Source organism: Phoxinus phoxinus, assembly GCF_949152265.1.
Source record: "Phoxinus phoxinus genome assembly, chromosome: 5".
Taxonomy (NCBI): Eukaryota; Metazoa; Chordata; class Actinopteri; order Cypriniformes; family Leuciscidae; genus Phoxinus; species Phoxinus phoxinus.
In genome coordinates, this window is record NC_136880.1 from 43,299,716 (window position 1) to 43,316,326 (window position 16,611).

General features: G+C 39.9%; 2 protein-coding genes across 2 annotated transcripts; one reads left to right on the top strand and one right to left on the bottom strand.

Annotated features, from left to right (window-relative positions):
* Window positions 1–332: 332 nt before the first annotated feature.
* sf3a2 (splicing factor 3a, subunit 2) lies at window positions 333–9,809 on the bottom strand. The gene is made up of 8 exons (XM_079612963.1): window positions 9,520–9,809; window positions 6,330–6,550; window positions 4,853–4,899; window positions 4,661–4,770; window positions 4,405–4,454; window positions 2,925–3,065; window positions 2,505–2,573; window positions 333–873 (listed from the first exon to the last, which is right to left on the bottom strand). Exons 2-8 carry the CDS (start codon window positions 6,525–6,527, stop codon window positions 610–612), a joined length of 879 nt encoding a protein of 292 aa, XP_079469089.1. The 5' UTR covers window positions 6,528–6,550; window positions 9,520–9,809; the 3' UTR covers window positions 333–609.
* Window positions 9,810–10,272: 463 nt separating this feature from the next.
* plekhj1 (pleckstrin homology domain containing, family J member 1) lies at window positions 10,273–15,943 on the top strand. The gene is made up of 6 exons (XM_079612974.1): window positions 10,273–10,622; window positions 11,969–12,036; window positions 12,876–12,942; window positions 13,494–13,584; window positions 13,664–13,727; window positions 14,896–15,943. Exons 1-6 carry the CDS (start codon window positions 10,529–10,531, stop codon window positions 14,980–14,982), a joined length of 471 nt encoding a protein of 156 aa, XP_079469100.1. The 5' UTR covers window positions 10,273–10,528; the 3' UTR covers window positions 14,983–15,943.
* The last annotated feature ends 668 nt before the right edge of the window (window positions 15,944–16,611 follow it).

A 16,611-nucleotide genomic window follows, 5' to 3' on the forward strand; every position in this document is an offset into this window, starting at 1 on the left:
ACATGAAGCGCTGGTTTAGAAACGTGTCTATGTGCGTTTACGGAAATAAAACTAGTCATTTACAGAGAGGATCATGTATAAATTCACAAATCATTGGACTAGAGCCGTGAGATTGTGACTTCAGATGTAGAAGATACGTCTCAACATCAGTATAAATTCACAAAACGACATTTTGAGGGCTACGCACATGAAGCGCTGGTTTACAATCGTGTCCACGCGAGTCTAAGGAAATAAAACTGAAGTTTTTTTGTGATCGAGGCTCACATTTGTTCTTGTTTGCGAAGCGTTTCACTCGATATGTTAAAACAGGGAAGAAAAGACTAGTGCAAACTTCTGTTTCATGTCGACTTTAATAATAAAAAAAACATAAAAATAACATTTGGGCAGTCAATCATTGGACAAGAGCAGTGAGAATGTGACTTCAGATGTACAAAACTACATATTTTGTTTGAGGGTTAAGCACATGAAGCGCTGGTTTACAACCGTGTCCACGTAATAAAACTGAAGTAATTTACAGAGAGGATCATGTATAAATTCACAAAACGACATATTTTGAGGGTTGAGCACATGAAACGCGGGTTCCCGGACGTGTCCACGTGACGAAGTGCCTCAGAGATTATGCATGCCGTCGGAGGGCAGCGGGGGCCTGAGGTGGGGGGGCAGGGGCATCTGCGGGGGCATGTGGTGCGGGTGGGGGGCTCCGGGGGGCAGCGGGGGCATTCCCGGGATCCCTCCGGGTGGAGGAGGCATGGAGTCGTTGAGGGATCGGGGCCCGAGGCCCGTGATCAGAGACGGGGGCCGCTTCACGCCGACCGGCGGGCCCTGAGGAGCCGCCAGAGCTTTCTCCATCTTAAAGTGGAACTGCAGGAAGAACTGGAAGAGAAGGAGGAGAGGTGGAGCATTTAGGAGATGGAGGTGGTTGGTTGATGTTTTAACGGCGTGCAAACACTAAGAAATTTCATGGAGATAACCAGACGCGGTAAGATTCCAGCGACAAATAATGTGTCTGTTCACAGTAGACGCGACTGTGAAATGCGTCTACATCAAACCCCACAGCCAATCAGAACAGTGTCTGGGCGGAGTCTCACGGCGAGTGCACAATCAGAACAGTGTGTGGGCGGAGTCTCATGGCGAGTGCACAGCCAATCAGAACAGTGTGTGGGCGGAGTCTCATGGCGAGTGCACAGCCAATCAGAACAGTTTGTGGGCAGAGTCTCACGGCGAGTGCACAGCCAATCAGAACAGTGTGTGGGCGGAGTCTCATGGCGAGTGCACAGCCAATCAGAACAGTGTGTGGGCGGAGTCTCATGGCGAGTGCACAGCCAATCAGAACAGTGTCTGGGCGGAGTCTCACGGCGAGTGCACAGCCAATCAGAACAGTGTCTGGGCGGAGTCTCACGGCGAGTCCACAATCAGAACAGTGTGTGGGCGGAGTCTCATAGCGAGTGCACAGCCAATCAGAACAGTGTGTGGGCGGAGTCTCATGGCGAGTGCACAGCCAATCAGAACAGTTTGTGGGCAGAGTCTCATAGCGAGTGCACAGCCAATCAGAACAGTTTGTGGGCAGAGTCTCACGGCGAGTGCACAGCCAATCAGAACAGTTTGTGGGCGGAGTCTCACGGCGAGTCCACAATCAGAACAGTGTGTGGGCGGAGTCTCACGGCGAGTGCACAGCCAATCAGAACCGCGTGTGGGGGCAGAGTCACAGCCAATCAGAACAATGTGTGGGGGCGGAGTCATGGCGAGTGCACAGCCAATCAGAACAGCGTGTGGGCACGGCACCAGAGAGTAATCCTAACGGCACTCGCAATAAAACGGATTAGCACAATCAAATTCAGAAATATTACACCATTTAAACATTACTTAAATACTGAGTTACTAAAACAATCTTTTTCAAAAAATACACTTGTTTGTTCACAGTTTGAACGTTCTTGTTCTTGTATGAGGTGAATTCTCTGCTTTTACAGCTGCAAAGCTGGAGCACTAAATGATATTCAGAGTCACATGACACACTTTTAACATTAAATAAAGCACATAAACAGCGCCTGAGATTATCAGTGCCACACTTTGTGTTTGTTGTTGCAGCGCGACGTCGCAGAAAAATAGAAACCGTTTCTAAAGTAGAATCGCCGCATGTCGCCGTCACGGCTGGTTAGCACAACAACTCTGATTAACATGGAAAAGTCTTGAGTTTCTTCCGAGAACGAACAGGTCACAATATTCCTCATTATAATAATTAATATGCAGAATAAAGGGGCGGGGCCTGGTTGAGTTAGTTATTAGTGTGTTAAAATAATCAACATTCAAGCAGGAAAAATCTTCTAAAGTGTTTGCAGAGTAATATAATTTCTTAAGAGAACTTAAACCATAACAATTTAATAAAATATGCCTGGCTAAGAGATACTGGACTCTGGCATCAGGAAAAAAGCGATGGATCTTTATTAGATAATAAGAACATCAAAAATCTTTGATCTTCCAAATTATTTTTTCCCATCCATTCTCACCTGTTTCGTTTCCCTATTCCAATGTGTCCAAAAGCGAGTCTCGGCTTTATCAATCTCTCGACTGGGCACCTGAAAATATGACAGGAGCAATGTCATCAAAAACTTAAAATATACAAAACAAAAAATATTAAAACAAGCAAAATTATCTGCCAATGGGGTGATTTTTATTTCTTAATTCAAACAGATAATTTTTCTTGACACATTGGCAGATCATTTTTCTTGTTTTAAGTAGAAACTCACTTCATTTGGATTTCCCCCCCAGAAAACAAGACTTAATATCTTATGTCATTTTGATTTAAGAATTTTTTGATATTTGGACTGGAAACGAGACAAAAATACTAAGTAAGAAAATCATTTTTTGCAGTGAAATGTTGACTACTGTATTCCCACAATCCCTCCTCCGTGTGTTATTGGACAGACCTTGAATGCGATGGTTTCGTACGGTTCAGCGGCGAACAGCAGATACTGCCAGCGCCGGTCTGGAGGCTCGATCCTCTGTTCATACGCGGACATGAAGCGATGCCTCGGCCCGATGCCTTCCGCGATCTCGGGGTAATCGATCTGAAAAACAGGGTTATGTCATCGATAAAGGTTTGCAGGAGCAGGACATTAAAGGTGCAGTGTGTAAGTTTTAGCGCATCTAGTGGTGAGTTTGTGAATTGCAGCCAACAGAAGTTACGGTGGCCGACAGGAAGTAGCCGGTTAAACAATGAGGTTTCTTTACAAAGATAAATTAAGAAATTACGTTTACTTGATTATTCAGTAAAACGATGTTATTGTGAATATTATTGTCACTTGTTCATCATTGTGTCAGTGTTTTATTCGCTGACTTTAGCGCTTCTTATCATGAAGAACAACATAGTGACGAAACGTGATTGTCTGCTCAGGGCCACCGTAGAAACATGTCGATGTAAGCGGACCCGCGGTGTGTGTGTCGAGAGAAATGCTCATTCTAAGCCAATAAACGCATAACGCTTCATTATGTAAGATCTTTATACACCTTTAAAAACATTATGTATATAATATTGCATTTCTGTCGACAGATCCTCCTAAATATTACACACTACACCTTTAACTTTGCAGATGGCTCTTGAATATCAGAGCGTTAAGAGACCCAAACATCCAGTTTCTCAGACAGGAAAGACTGGGGACCGTTGCATAAACTTAGCCACTATATTGAGTAAACAAGTGTAAACTACTACTAAGTTAACCCTTATGTTGTGTTCAGGTCATTTTGAGTTCATTTTGAGCGCGTGAACTCGACAATCGACTACTTTGGGCTTCGAACGAAAACAGGAAGTAAATACAGGTATTTGCGCTGGCTGAAATAACATAATTTTTATTAATATCTTTCACATCTACTGTCAGATTCACTCGTGTTCACTCTGAAGGAATCACTCAACATGGCTGGGCACTTGTATGACACATTAAGGATGATAAGAGGCTAAAAGCAGGTTTAAAACTTGCCCCATTCAAGTCAATAGGGCGCAAATTTTAAAAAGAGGATAACACAGTGTAGGCAACACCGATTTTTGTCGTTGTTCTCTGTATTGACAGCACTCCAAATTTACAAAAAAATGAGCTCAATGTTAAAATTGACCAGAGTTCTCCTTTAACATTCACAATCCACTGTTAATTTAACATAAAAGCGAGCAGGCGGTGTGTATGGTTTGCCATGACTGAATGCGCGCTCCCTTAATAATTCCTAAAAGCTGACATCAGTTCATCACGATCTCACACATCTCTGTTATTATCAATGAAGCTGACTGCACAATGATCTTTCATAATATCTTTTATAATCCGAGGATTTGCCAGCATGCAGAATTCAGCACTGAACAGAAAGTCAGTTTTGAGCGGTGAGGGGATTCTGTCTTAAATGAGTGAGTTTGTGCAACATTACCTGGAAAAGCAGACTCTGCTGTCCGACCTCTGGATCCCTTTGTTTGGTTACTATGGGTATAAAATAATAATATGCACACTTGTTATTATGGTTGCAACAATTGTAATATTAATCACATCAATTTGATCAGAGTCTTGTGTTAGCATCAGGTAAATGTAGTAAATGGGAAACGTCTATAAAGCGGATTAAACGTTGACCGGAAATCGATCATAATCCTTCTACTTATGTTGTATAAATATAAGGCTCAATGTCACACCTTTATAACCCGGTCTGCCAATCTTCACGAACTTCTTCACTTCAACCTTGACTTTCTCTGGAGCCGGTTGAGCCGGAGCCTCTTTCGCTTCTTTCGCGGCTCGTCTCGCGCTGCAATAGAAAAGCAGACGCCACGATAAGTTCCTGCTCATCATCCTGATGATACTCGTGTGTGTGTGAATGCGGCACTTACAGGTTAGACTGATGCTTCTTGCCCTGTGTGTGAGCGAGGTAACTGCCCTGCAAGAGAAACATCACAAACAATTCACATTTAAGTGTGTAGTGAGAGATTGAGTGTGTGTGTGTGTGCGAGAGAGAGTGAGTGTGTGAGTGTGTGAGTGAGTGTGTGTGCATGTGAGTGTGTGTGTATGCGAGTGTGTGTGCGAGTGTGAGTGAGCGAGCAAGTGAGTGTGTGCGCGAGTGAGTAAGCGAGAGTGAGTGAGTGTGTGTGAGAGAGAGAGTGTGTGTGTGTGTGAGTGCGCGTGCGAGTGAGTGAACGAGAGTGTGTGTGTGTGAGTGCGTGAGAGAGTGAGTGAGTGTGTGAGCAAGCGAGTGAGTGTGCGCGCGAGTAGTAAGCGAGAGAGCGTGTGTGTGTGTGAGTGAGTGAGCGAGAGTGTGTGTGTGTGCGCGAGAGTGTGTGTGTGTGTGAGCGAGTGTGTGTGCGTGTGTGAGCGAGTGAGAGCGAGTGTGTGTGCGTGTGAGAGCGAGTGTGTGCGTGTGAGAGCGAGTGTGTGTGCGTGTGAGAGCGAGTGTGTGTGCGTGTGAGAGCGAGTGTGTGTGCGTGTGAGAGCGAGTGTGTGTGCGTGTGAGAGCGAGTGTGTGTGCGTGTGAGAGCGAGTGTGTGTGCGTGTGAGAGCGAGTGTGTGTGTGCGTGTGAGAGCGAGTGTGTGTGCGTGTGAGAGTGAGTGTGTGTGCGAGTGTATGTGAGTGAGTGAGTGAGTGAGTGTGTGTGTGTGTGTGTGTGTGAGAGAGTGAGTGAGTGTGAGAGTGAGTGAGTGAGTGTGTGTTTGTGAGAGTGAGTGTGTGTGCGAGTGTGTGTGCGTGAGTGACTGAGTGTGTGTTTGTGAGAGTGAGTGTGTGTGCGAGTGTTTGTGCGCGAGTGAGTGAGTGTGTGTGTGTGTGTGTGTGTGTGTAAGAGAGTGAGTGAGTGTGAGAGTGAGTGAGTGTGTGTGCACGTGTATGAGCGAGAGTGAGTGTGTGAGTGAGTGAGTGTGCGAGTGTGTGTGTGTGAGAGAGTGAGTGAGTGTGAGAGTGAGTGAGTGAGTGAGTGAGTGAGTGTGTGTGCACGTGTATGAGCGAGAGTGAGTGTGTGTGAGAGTGAGTGAGTGTGCGAGTGTATGTGCGCGAGTGAGCGAGTGTGTGTGCGCGTGTATGAGTGAGCGAGTGTGTGTGCGCAAGTGAGTGAGTGAGCGAGCAAGTGAGTGTGTGCGTGAGTGAGCGTGTGTGTGTATACACACACACACACACACACACACACACACACACGAGTGAATGTGTGTGCATGAAGGCACGCGATGACTGGCCGGAAAGCAGTGTGTAGTCTGACATGTTTCTTGTCCACGACACCACAAGATTTTATGAGTCAAAATGGCGTAATCGGACACAGTGAGTATCGTCTATCGTAACACACAGAAATAATGGTGTAATCTGACAGGCATTACTCCTCATACCTCATTGTTGTGGAGCGTGAGACACAGTTTGCACTCGTAGGACCCCAGGTGGTTCTTCATGAAGTACGGGTCTTTGTTGATGTCGATGGTCTCGAGCGCGAGCTGCCGCAGTCGCTCCCGCCGGTCCCGGTTGCTCTCGGACGACGACGCCACGCCGCCGCTGCCCGTCTTCCCTCCGGCTCTGTGCTGGAAATCCATGATGGCGGATCCTCACACAACCTCTGCGCAAACCAGAGGAAGGTTAAAGGTTAAAGTGGACATAAGACGCATTCCTGATCTCTTAAAATTAAACTTTAAAGCGTTAGTTCAGCCAGAAGTGTAAACTCTGTCAGTAATGACTCTCCCTCATGTTGTTCCCCGTCAGACTTTCCTTCATCTTCGGGACCAGGGTGGGAAATTAGCACCCGCCACCCGCCGAGGGCGGGTACTTTTTCAAAGTGGCGGGTCACTTTGCCGTGTATACCAGCCACAGTGGCGGGTGGATTATAATAATGCTGCGTTCGCACCAAAAGCGAATACAGTTCGCAAAAATTCGCATCCACCGAGGGACCAGGACAGGACCACCAGACGCGCATTAACGCGTCTTTACATTGACTTAACATTTAATGTATTAAGTAGTAACCAATAAACACATGCTGCGAGTGATTTCATTGTACGGATTGGACAGCCTTTGTCAAAGAATGCGGTTGCTAAGTAACAATAATACACTTTTGTCGAGTAACTCTTTTGATTGGTTTTCAGCGCTGTGTCACGGCGCTGAAGAGACCGTTATACTGTATAACTTATACACATAGCTAAGCTGAGAATAAAAATAAAATAAAAAGTGTATATATATAGCTGAGCTGAGCTGGTGCAGAAGAAAGGGAAATTATTTTTAACCATGCGCGCGCGCTCTCTACACTGCTGAAGCGCGGATTATCTGAAAACACAGACAAGCTGGAGTTCAGCGATCTTTATTTGAGATTTTCTACTTAAATTAAAGTGTAATTCAGTCGGTCTGTGTTCTGTCACGAGCCGCTTGCGCTGTTTGTGCGACTAAATCTGCGATCAAAATGCAGGCTGATATCCAGCAGTGTTTTTAATGTTGATCATATATGAGCAAGAATGCAATGTTTCCCGAATACCCACACGATTTCAAATGTGACATTGATTGTATACAACAGTAAAAAAAAAGGGTAACATTTAAGTGATGTACTGCATTTAAAACAGTAGTCAGGCTTATTGCTCTATTTTGCAACGAAATCTGTGGCTTTGAACGAATCGTGAGATTCAATGAATGAATGACTCGATGACCGCCACCTACTGGCTATTTTAATATAATATTTTTATTAATATTAAAAACGTTTTTTAACATTGCATATTTATTGAACATTGTTTTATTTAAACCATTATTTATTTTTAAAAGGTATTATAAAGGTTAAAAATTAAATGAAAAAAATTTATTAAAGGGGGCGAATATTGTCCCTTAATGGAAAAGGTGTGACTGCAGTCTAAGTGGAAGAGAGGAACTTAGGAAAAGGGATATGTAGAATTGCACAAGTGCTAAAGAGTGCAATGTAAATAATTTATCATCATAAGCTTAATTGAATGGCCTAGAGAGAATAATTATGACATTTTCTGTCTAAAGACTACATATAAAATAGCTACCTAAAGTAACTGCAGTTTACTAAAAGTAATGAGTAAAAGTTTGCATTCATAAGCATTTTCGTCTGAAGATGAAGACTAAGACTGAATCAAAAATGGTTGCCAAAATGAACACTGGCTTACACACACCAAGCGGACTACAACGCTGTTGCGTATGTATTAAATATGACTGATCATTTAAATAAAATGTTTTATTTAATTCAAGTAGCCTACATAGTAGCCTACATAATTATTTTCCAGGGTTTAAAATGTATACAGATTTGACATTTTCCCCTCATACTTATGTTGGAATGGGTACGAAGTTGGCATTGAATTTCATTTGAAATGGTATTAAAAAGGTCTTTAAAAGCCTTGAATTTAATAAAAAACGTATTGAAGCAATTTCTTTCTTGCAATTTGAATTCCGGAAAAAGTGGCTGGTAAAAAATATAAGTGGCTGGTAAAATTTGGCATCCACCAGCCACTGTGGCTGGTGGACAAAAAAGTTAATTTCCCACCCTGTTCGGGACACAAATGAAGATATTAGTGATTAAATCTGAGAGTGTCTCACTCCTCCAGAGGCTTCTGTTGTAATTGAAACTTGCCGGTCCAGAAAGTTAGTAAAGACGATGTTTAAGATAGTCCGAGTGACTACAGCGGCTCAACCTTCAGTTTATCAAGCGGCGAGAATACTGTGTGTGCAAAAAAAAGCACTTTCAAATACTTTCACTTGAGCGGACAAATACACGCAAAAATGTCAAAACATCCTCGTAAACACAGTCGGTTATGTCTTCAGAAGTGAACGTAAACAGTTGAGAAAGAAAACAAGTGTATTAATACATTTAACGTTAATCAAACCACAGAAAGACAAAGAGAAAATTAACTTGCAGAACAACTTTCGTAAATATGTTTGTAATGTAAGTTTTAAAACACTTTATTTCAATTATATCTTTGTTCAGTTGTATTTATTTGTGCGATTGATCATTTTTATTTACTTTACAAGTGTTTACCTGTCTTTAGCCTGATTTATTTTAGCCTGATTTGATTTATTTATTTTTGTTCATAACCGACTTATTCATACGCGATAATTTACTGAAATGGAGTTACAATCTTCAATCTTCATAAACGATGGTAAGCAATAATAAAATAACATATTTATGATTATTTTAGATTTACATATAGTAATGTGAAAGTTACAGTTTGTTACATTGTAAAGGTTTGTGAGAGATAATCGAAAATATTATGATTTTATTTAGAGCAAGAAACCTTGACTAACTAACAGAATGGAATAAAAAATATAAAACACATTAGTGTACAATATGATCCCATTTACTGTTGAGTCTTACGGTTTAACTTATCAATTAAAATAGAATAACGTTATAAACGAAGCATGCATAAATATAATGATAAGACAATAGTTAGTGTGTAAAAGAGCTGAATCAAACCGTATTGACTTCAAAGCAGCACAAACAATAACAAACGCCTTAAGCATATTAAAAGATCGAGTTTAGTTTGGAGAGTTTACGCGAAAATAAACATAATTATGTAGCAAAAAAACTCATTTTACCTAACGTCCAGATCACGCTTGTCGCCGTCGCAGTTGTAATGCGCATGCGCATGCGCTTTACCGGTGATGCACTTCCTGTTCCTGTTATTTTGACACGCACAACTTTATTGATAAAAGCACACTAGCAATGCTTACATTACAAGTGACTGTTTTTTCTTTAGAAAAGCACCGTGATTGTGCTAAGTCTAAAAGAAGAAAATACGTACTTAAAACAGCAAAATATTTTAATTAACATGAACATGGTTTTGTGATTATTATTATTATTAGAAAGACATTTCAAAACGTGCCCCTTATATATTTGTGTACAGACTTTTTAAGTGGTAAAGCAGCGCCCTCTGTTGGCTACATGTGTTCTGCTCCTTGTGTGCATAGAATAGGAACCATACATAGAAACCTCATTTGTGGCTGTTGGGCCGTCCGCCATATTGGAACGGTCAAAAACATCGGTCAGTGAACATTTGAGCAAGTTGACTGCATCTGCAACCGCATAAATAGACCTCATGATTTTGCTAAACTAACACAATACAAGATAAAAGTGTCGACTAATATGACATTAAAAAGTTAACATTGAACAAAAACCTGTTAAGTCAATGCATATAAAGGCAATACAGTAAACAGAGATAGTCTACTAAAAAAAAATATTTAAAAAATATTTAAAGCAATAGAAAAAAAAACGGAACACATGAATGAAAATAAAACAGAAATATATAACAAACAACTTAATAAATAAATAAAAAGTTAAAAAGTGTGAGTGACGACACGCTGACCATTCCAAGATGGCGGGCGCGCCGACGTCTCTGGAGAAGTCGAATTTAGAATCTACGTAGGTATTCTATGGTTGTGTGTGTGTGTTTAGTAGCAGACAGACACATTATCGCTTGATTCAGTTCATTCGCAGAGTCCGAAGAGCTACAGCAGTATGACTGACAGTCCGGATGAGAGTTATCAGATCTGTTTGAAGTCCTAAAATGCGCTTTAATGAGACGAAACTGCTGTCAAAGAGATAAAAATGCGATTTAACGAGAAGGAGCTGGTGTTCCTGAGCCGCCAGCCGTCAGAGAGAGCGGCCGAGCTGGGAATGAGAGGCCCGAAGAAAGGGGACGGTAAGAGCAGATCATTTCACTCACCGTTAAATGTTATCATAAAGGTTTCTACAATCTTTTATACGCGAGACAGAAACTAGAAGACTGTCCCCTTTACGATCAATGTTGTGATTCGAAATAGCATTGTGGCGTACTACTCGTACTAACGTTATCTTACTGCTGTCTTGTAAAGATATGACAGCAGTAATTAAAGTAGTATAGTATTAAGAGTACAGCTTATATTTAATTGCTCGTAGTCACTTGTTCGTACGCCAACTGCGAGTCACGTGACCTTCACTACGTGCACTCTGATAAGTTGTTGCTGCATTTGCATAAAATTGATCTCTGTTAAATTGTTCGCCGTTCAACTTTTTAAAGCTGATGAACGATAAAAACATTGACAGCCAATTAGAATCCACACGACTTTAAAGAGTCAAGGATTTAAAGCTACACTGTGTAGGAATTACTCCCATCTAGCGGTGAAATTGTATATGACTAACAACTGAATATTGCTTTCTAGCCCCTCCCATTCCGAGCGCGTTTTAACTCCTACGGTGGCCGTATTATTTCAAATCTGCCGGCAGTCGCGAGTAATCTCCGCTCGCATTCGTCACGGTGCCGCTGAGTGTAAACACGCGAAAGGCGAAGCTTGAATCTCCAGGTGTGTCCCTCTTTGGCTAATGTATTTTCAAGATGGAGGCGCAACATGGCTTCCGCCATTCGATCAGCTCACCAGTATGTATTATAAATGGCAGATTTACGCTTATGAAAATACTTGATTAGTTGGTAGAAGTAATAATGCGCACATATAATTTTGAAAGAACAACGTGTTTTTTGCTAAGAATCAACTTAAAAAATTACACAGTGTAGCTTTAAAGCGACAGACGACAACGCACGCACGCATACACAAAACTTATCATCCGCTTGTGTGGGTGCTAATATAGTTATTATATTTATAGTTATCGTTCTTAATCGGACAGGGATTTATTCGTTAGTAGGTGATCAGTTGGCGAGTCACATGACCTCCAAACTTCTATTGATTGTTGCCGAATTTGCATAAATGACTAAACAGTGCCTCTTATTGTGAAAAATTAAAACAACCATAACAATACAAACTAATAAAAATATAAAAACATGCATTATATTGACCAAACATGCTCTAAAAAGCCAATCTACAGAATAAGTTTAATGTAAGATTAAGCCTCACTAGACTAGATTACATTTACATTCTCATCAGTTCTTGCTTTGCTGGGAATCGAACCCGTGACCTTGGCGCTCTACAGTTTGGGCCGCAGGAAAGCCGAAGCCAGACTGGTCTGGTTTATGAAACTGACTTTGACCTAATTCTGCTCTGTTTCCCGCCACAGTGGTGAAGAAGCGGCTGGTGAAACTGATCGTCAACTTCCTGTTTTACTTCCGCACCGACGAGGACGAGGTGAGCGCGGTTTGAGCGTCCTCGTCTGAATTGTTTGACCAGAGGTGCACAGTAACAAAGTACATTTACTTAAGTACACTTTTGGAGTATCTGTAGTTTACTTGAGTGTTATTTTTTCTGGAAACTTTTACTTTAACTTCCCTACATTTGAAAGACAAATATCGTACTTTTTACTCCACTACATTTCTGTCAAGGTCCTTGAGTAGAGAGTAGTAACATCAGGGATGATTTTGGTTGTAAATGAACGTCTGATTGACGCCAGGACTCGACGGATGTTGGTTTCTGACGTCAACCGATTTTCAACCACAATACAACGTCTGTCCAACGTTGGAGATTAACGTCAATCTGACATTGGATTCTGACATCAACATGATTTTAATTTTCAACGTTGGGTTTGGTCTTTTAAATGCGAATTGTGTCATAGTTTTGGAGCACACTAGCTTATAGATAACAAGGCTAACATATTCATACTAAAAGCCAAAAAACTGGGAACGGCCGTTTGTGTGTCCGAAACCAGTGTGGACGTTCTTGAGTGACTTATTCAATCCCACGACTGGAGCTGTGTTCTAGAAATACATGTGATGTTGATATGAGGGCAGGCAGAGATTCAGAAGCATAAGGGACTGTAAATATTACATGCAACAATAATTAAACAATGAATTGACATTTACTTTTATACTTAAGTACTTTTACTTCTGTACTTTTACTTAAGTAAAAATCTGTCTTTACAACTTTTACTTGTAACGGAGTAATATTTGACCAGTAGTATCTGTACTTTTACTCAAGTAAGGAAGTGTGTACTTTGTCCACCCCTGAGTTTGACTCTCTTGTGTTTGCAGCCCGTCGGCGCTCTGCTGCTGGAGCAGTGCCGCGTGGAGAGAGAAGACGACCATGCCTTCTCTATTGGTGAGAGTCACAGTTTCACACACTCTGCTTTTAATAAAGGACTGATGCTCTCTGTTCTCCTTTTCTGACTCTTTAAAGAGAGAACCTTTGTTCTCAGGCTCGACTAGAACAGGTTTTCCTGCTTGAATGTTGATTATTCTCCTCATATTCTCCATTGTTGCGGCTCCTCTCTTCCCAGTCTGTCAGTAACGCTCTATTCACTTCCTGTCTCTATGAAGCCCCGCCTTCTGAAAAGCACACTGTGCTCTGATTGGTCGGCTGGAGCAGTGTGTTGTGATTGGTCGAGTGTGTTTGGGAAATGTCCCGCCCCTTACCATAACCGCCAGTTTAACACACTACTAACTAACTCAACCAGGCCCCGCCCCTTTATTCTGTGCATTAATTATTATAATGAGGAATATTGAGACTCAAGACTACAGTGGAGGCGTTTCAGGAGTTCAGAAACACTGACTCTGATATAGAGAAGAACTGGAGCGTTCTCATGATCACACACTAAACACCGAAGATTTTAAAATGAAAATTAAAAAATAAATGTGTTGCTTGTGTTCCAGTGTTCCTGGACGAGGCCGAGAGGAGGTATTTGTTTGAATGTGATTCTCAGGAACAGTGCGTTGAATGGATCGACGCCATCATTAAAGCCAGGTGTGTGTGACGCTGACATTACCCATAATCCTCTGCGTTTCATGATTTATTATAACCGTAATCTGCTTCTGTCTCACAGTTATGAATTCATGCGCAAGAACCTGATCTACTACCGCACAGAAATCCACCGATTGACTGGAAAGGTGAGGCAATCAATATTAATGAATGCAACAAATACCTCCTAGATTGGTTACAGTCATATCCCACATAATATTATATTTTGTTCAAAACAGTGATTATGATTCTTCCCACGATTCTGAACAGACAACTAAACAAAATAACGTGTTATTTACTTCAGTCTATTGAAAAAATATTTAATTAATTTGAATATTTTTTTTTTAATCATTTGAATGAATGATTCAATGACTCAATCATAAATACTTCACTTGTTTCATTACTGAATGAATCAGTGTTTTTGAACGAATCTCTTGAATGAATGATTCAATGACTCACTCATAAATCCTTTACTTGTTTCATTACCGGATGAATCAGCGTTTTTGAACAAATCTTCTGAATGAATGATTCAATGACTCACTCATAAATCCTTCACTTTTTTCATTACTGGATGAATCAGCGTTTTTGAACGAATCTCTCTATTGAATGATTCAATGACTCACTCATAAATACTTCGCTTGTTTAATTACCGGATGAATCTGTGTTTTTTAACGAATCTCTTGAATGAATGATTCAATGACTCACTCATAAATCCTTCACTTTTTTCATTACTGGATGAATAAGCGTTTTTGAACGAATCTCTCTATTGAATGATTCAATGACTCACTCATAAATTGTTTCATTACTGGATGAATCAGCGTTTTTGAACGAATCTCTATTAAATGATTCAATGACTCACTCGTAAATCCTTCACTTGTTTCATTACTGGATGAATCAGCGTTTTTTTTTTAATCTTTTGAATGAATGATTCAATGACTCACTCATAATCCTTTACTTGTTTCATTACCGGATGAATCAGCGTTTTTGAACGAATCTCTTGAATTAATGATTCAATGACTCACTCATAAATCCTTCACTTAAGAAAAAGAAAAGAAATAATAATAATAATTACCGGATGAATCAGTGTTTTTTTATGAATCTTTTGAATGAATGATTAAATGACTCGCTCATAAATCCTTCATAATATCAGTGTTAATATCCGAGGTATGTGCTTTTATTGCAGTACGTCTGTGATAATGAAGAAATAATGATACTGTGTGTTTGAAAGAAATTTTTTTTTTGTTAAGTTAAGATCTAAATGTTCCGGTGTGATTTAATAGATATATGTTTGATTGTCTACTGTGTGTTTTCCCGCAGGACCCACTGGAGCAGTACGGGATATCGGATGAAACACGCTTCCAGGTCAACAGTGGTCTTCCTCCTCTTCCTCTTCCTCCCACATAAACTCCTCGAGTTTCTCACGCAGCCGCCCGATGCTTGTTTCGTGTTGTTCCTCTTCTACAGTCTGCCAGTATACACCACTGTACGTTCTGACCTCTATACTGGTTTACTTCACACATGCGGTATATCACTGTAATGAATGTCTGCTGAGTTTGAGCCAGTTGCAATTCAAGTTTCTTCCTAATATCGAGGTCAATGTTAACGAGAACTTTTCAAGACCGAGTTCTGCACCTTCATGGCCTTTTATAATCGTGATGTTAGAACGGTTTGTGGTTTTCTGAGTATCATTATGAAGTGATTTTCTCTCTCTCCCACAAGTTCCCTAAAAACATTTGATTTTGTGCGTATGAATGTCTATCAGGGTCTGAATTTACCACAAAATCATGAGGAAAAAATTATCTTTTTGTACAAAGAAAATTATGACTATTAAATTATGAAATTATTTTTATGACAATAAGCACATTTACCCAGCATATACTTCTCATAAACCTAATTTTCTTCACGATAATGCAGTCAAATCCTGTTCATCAACATAAACTACTTTACAAATGCACAACACAATTTAAGTCGTTTCATAAATGCAATAATTTGTCAATGCAAACGCCTAAAATTATGAAATTCCATATTTTTTCCTTTTGATTTTGTGGTGACTTTGCATGTGTTTAAACATCATTGCATTCAGTGTGTGTGTGACGGTAGCAGATTTAATTTGATTTAGGATTTTTGTTGGATTGTTTGTAAGTTAAATATGAAAATATGAAAGGAACTTTATTTGAACTTTCCATCTGTATAAGTGATGAAAATATTATACAGACTTTAAACAAGCATGAATGTGAGATTTATGAAGCTTCCCATCTTTCTTTCGTGCAATTGCAATGATTCCTTCTATAATTTTGATTTCATAATTTATAAATGTTCCTTATTTCAATCTTATTTTTTGTTAATAAATGGCTTTTAAAAGATACCAGTGCTTTTGATTTCTTGCTGACAGTATCATCCAATGCACGGAAATGTTGTTATGAATAAAATAATCATGTTTTTCCTTTGAATTAAGACTTTTTCTGACCGATGTTATGTTTTTTTAAGCATAAACTCACTTCATTTTAATATTTTTTTCCAGTAAACAAGACTTTTTATCTATTAGCTTCTCCAGTAAATGTATTGGGGACGCGTACGTTTACTATACTATATTACAATTAAATCCTAATCTAATCATGACAAACTATATATGGTTGTAAAGGTCTAAGACTCCTAAATATATATTTAGCACTTTTTTTTGTTACAAATTATGTAGGAACAATAATAGATGAATTTATGACAAGAGTGCACCTCAAAAAAATCTACATCATAACAGAAGTTTGACCTTTGGTTTTCATGCTTAAAGTTCATAATAAAACATATAATCTAGTATTTGTCAATAAAAATATATAAAATAATATTATCCTCTAGAAAGTATAATATATATATATATATTATCCTCTAAAATAAAAAAATATTTTTTTATCGCCTTTTTTATAACATATAAATTAGGTATCACTTGAAAGCTTAAGAACTCAGTTTTGAAATTGTTGCGTTACCATAGAAACGGTCCTCTAAATGATTTTATCAGGCTCCTCCCTTTTTGGGCATCAT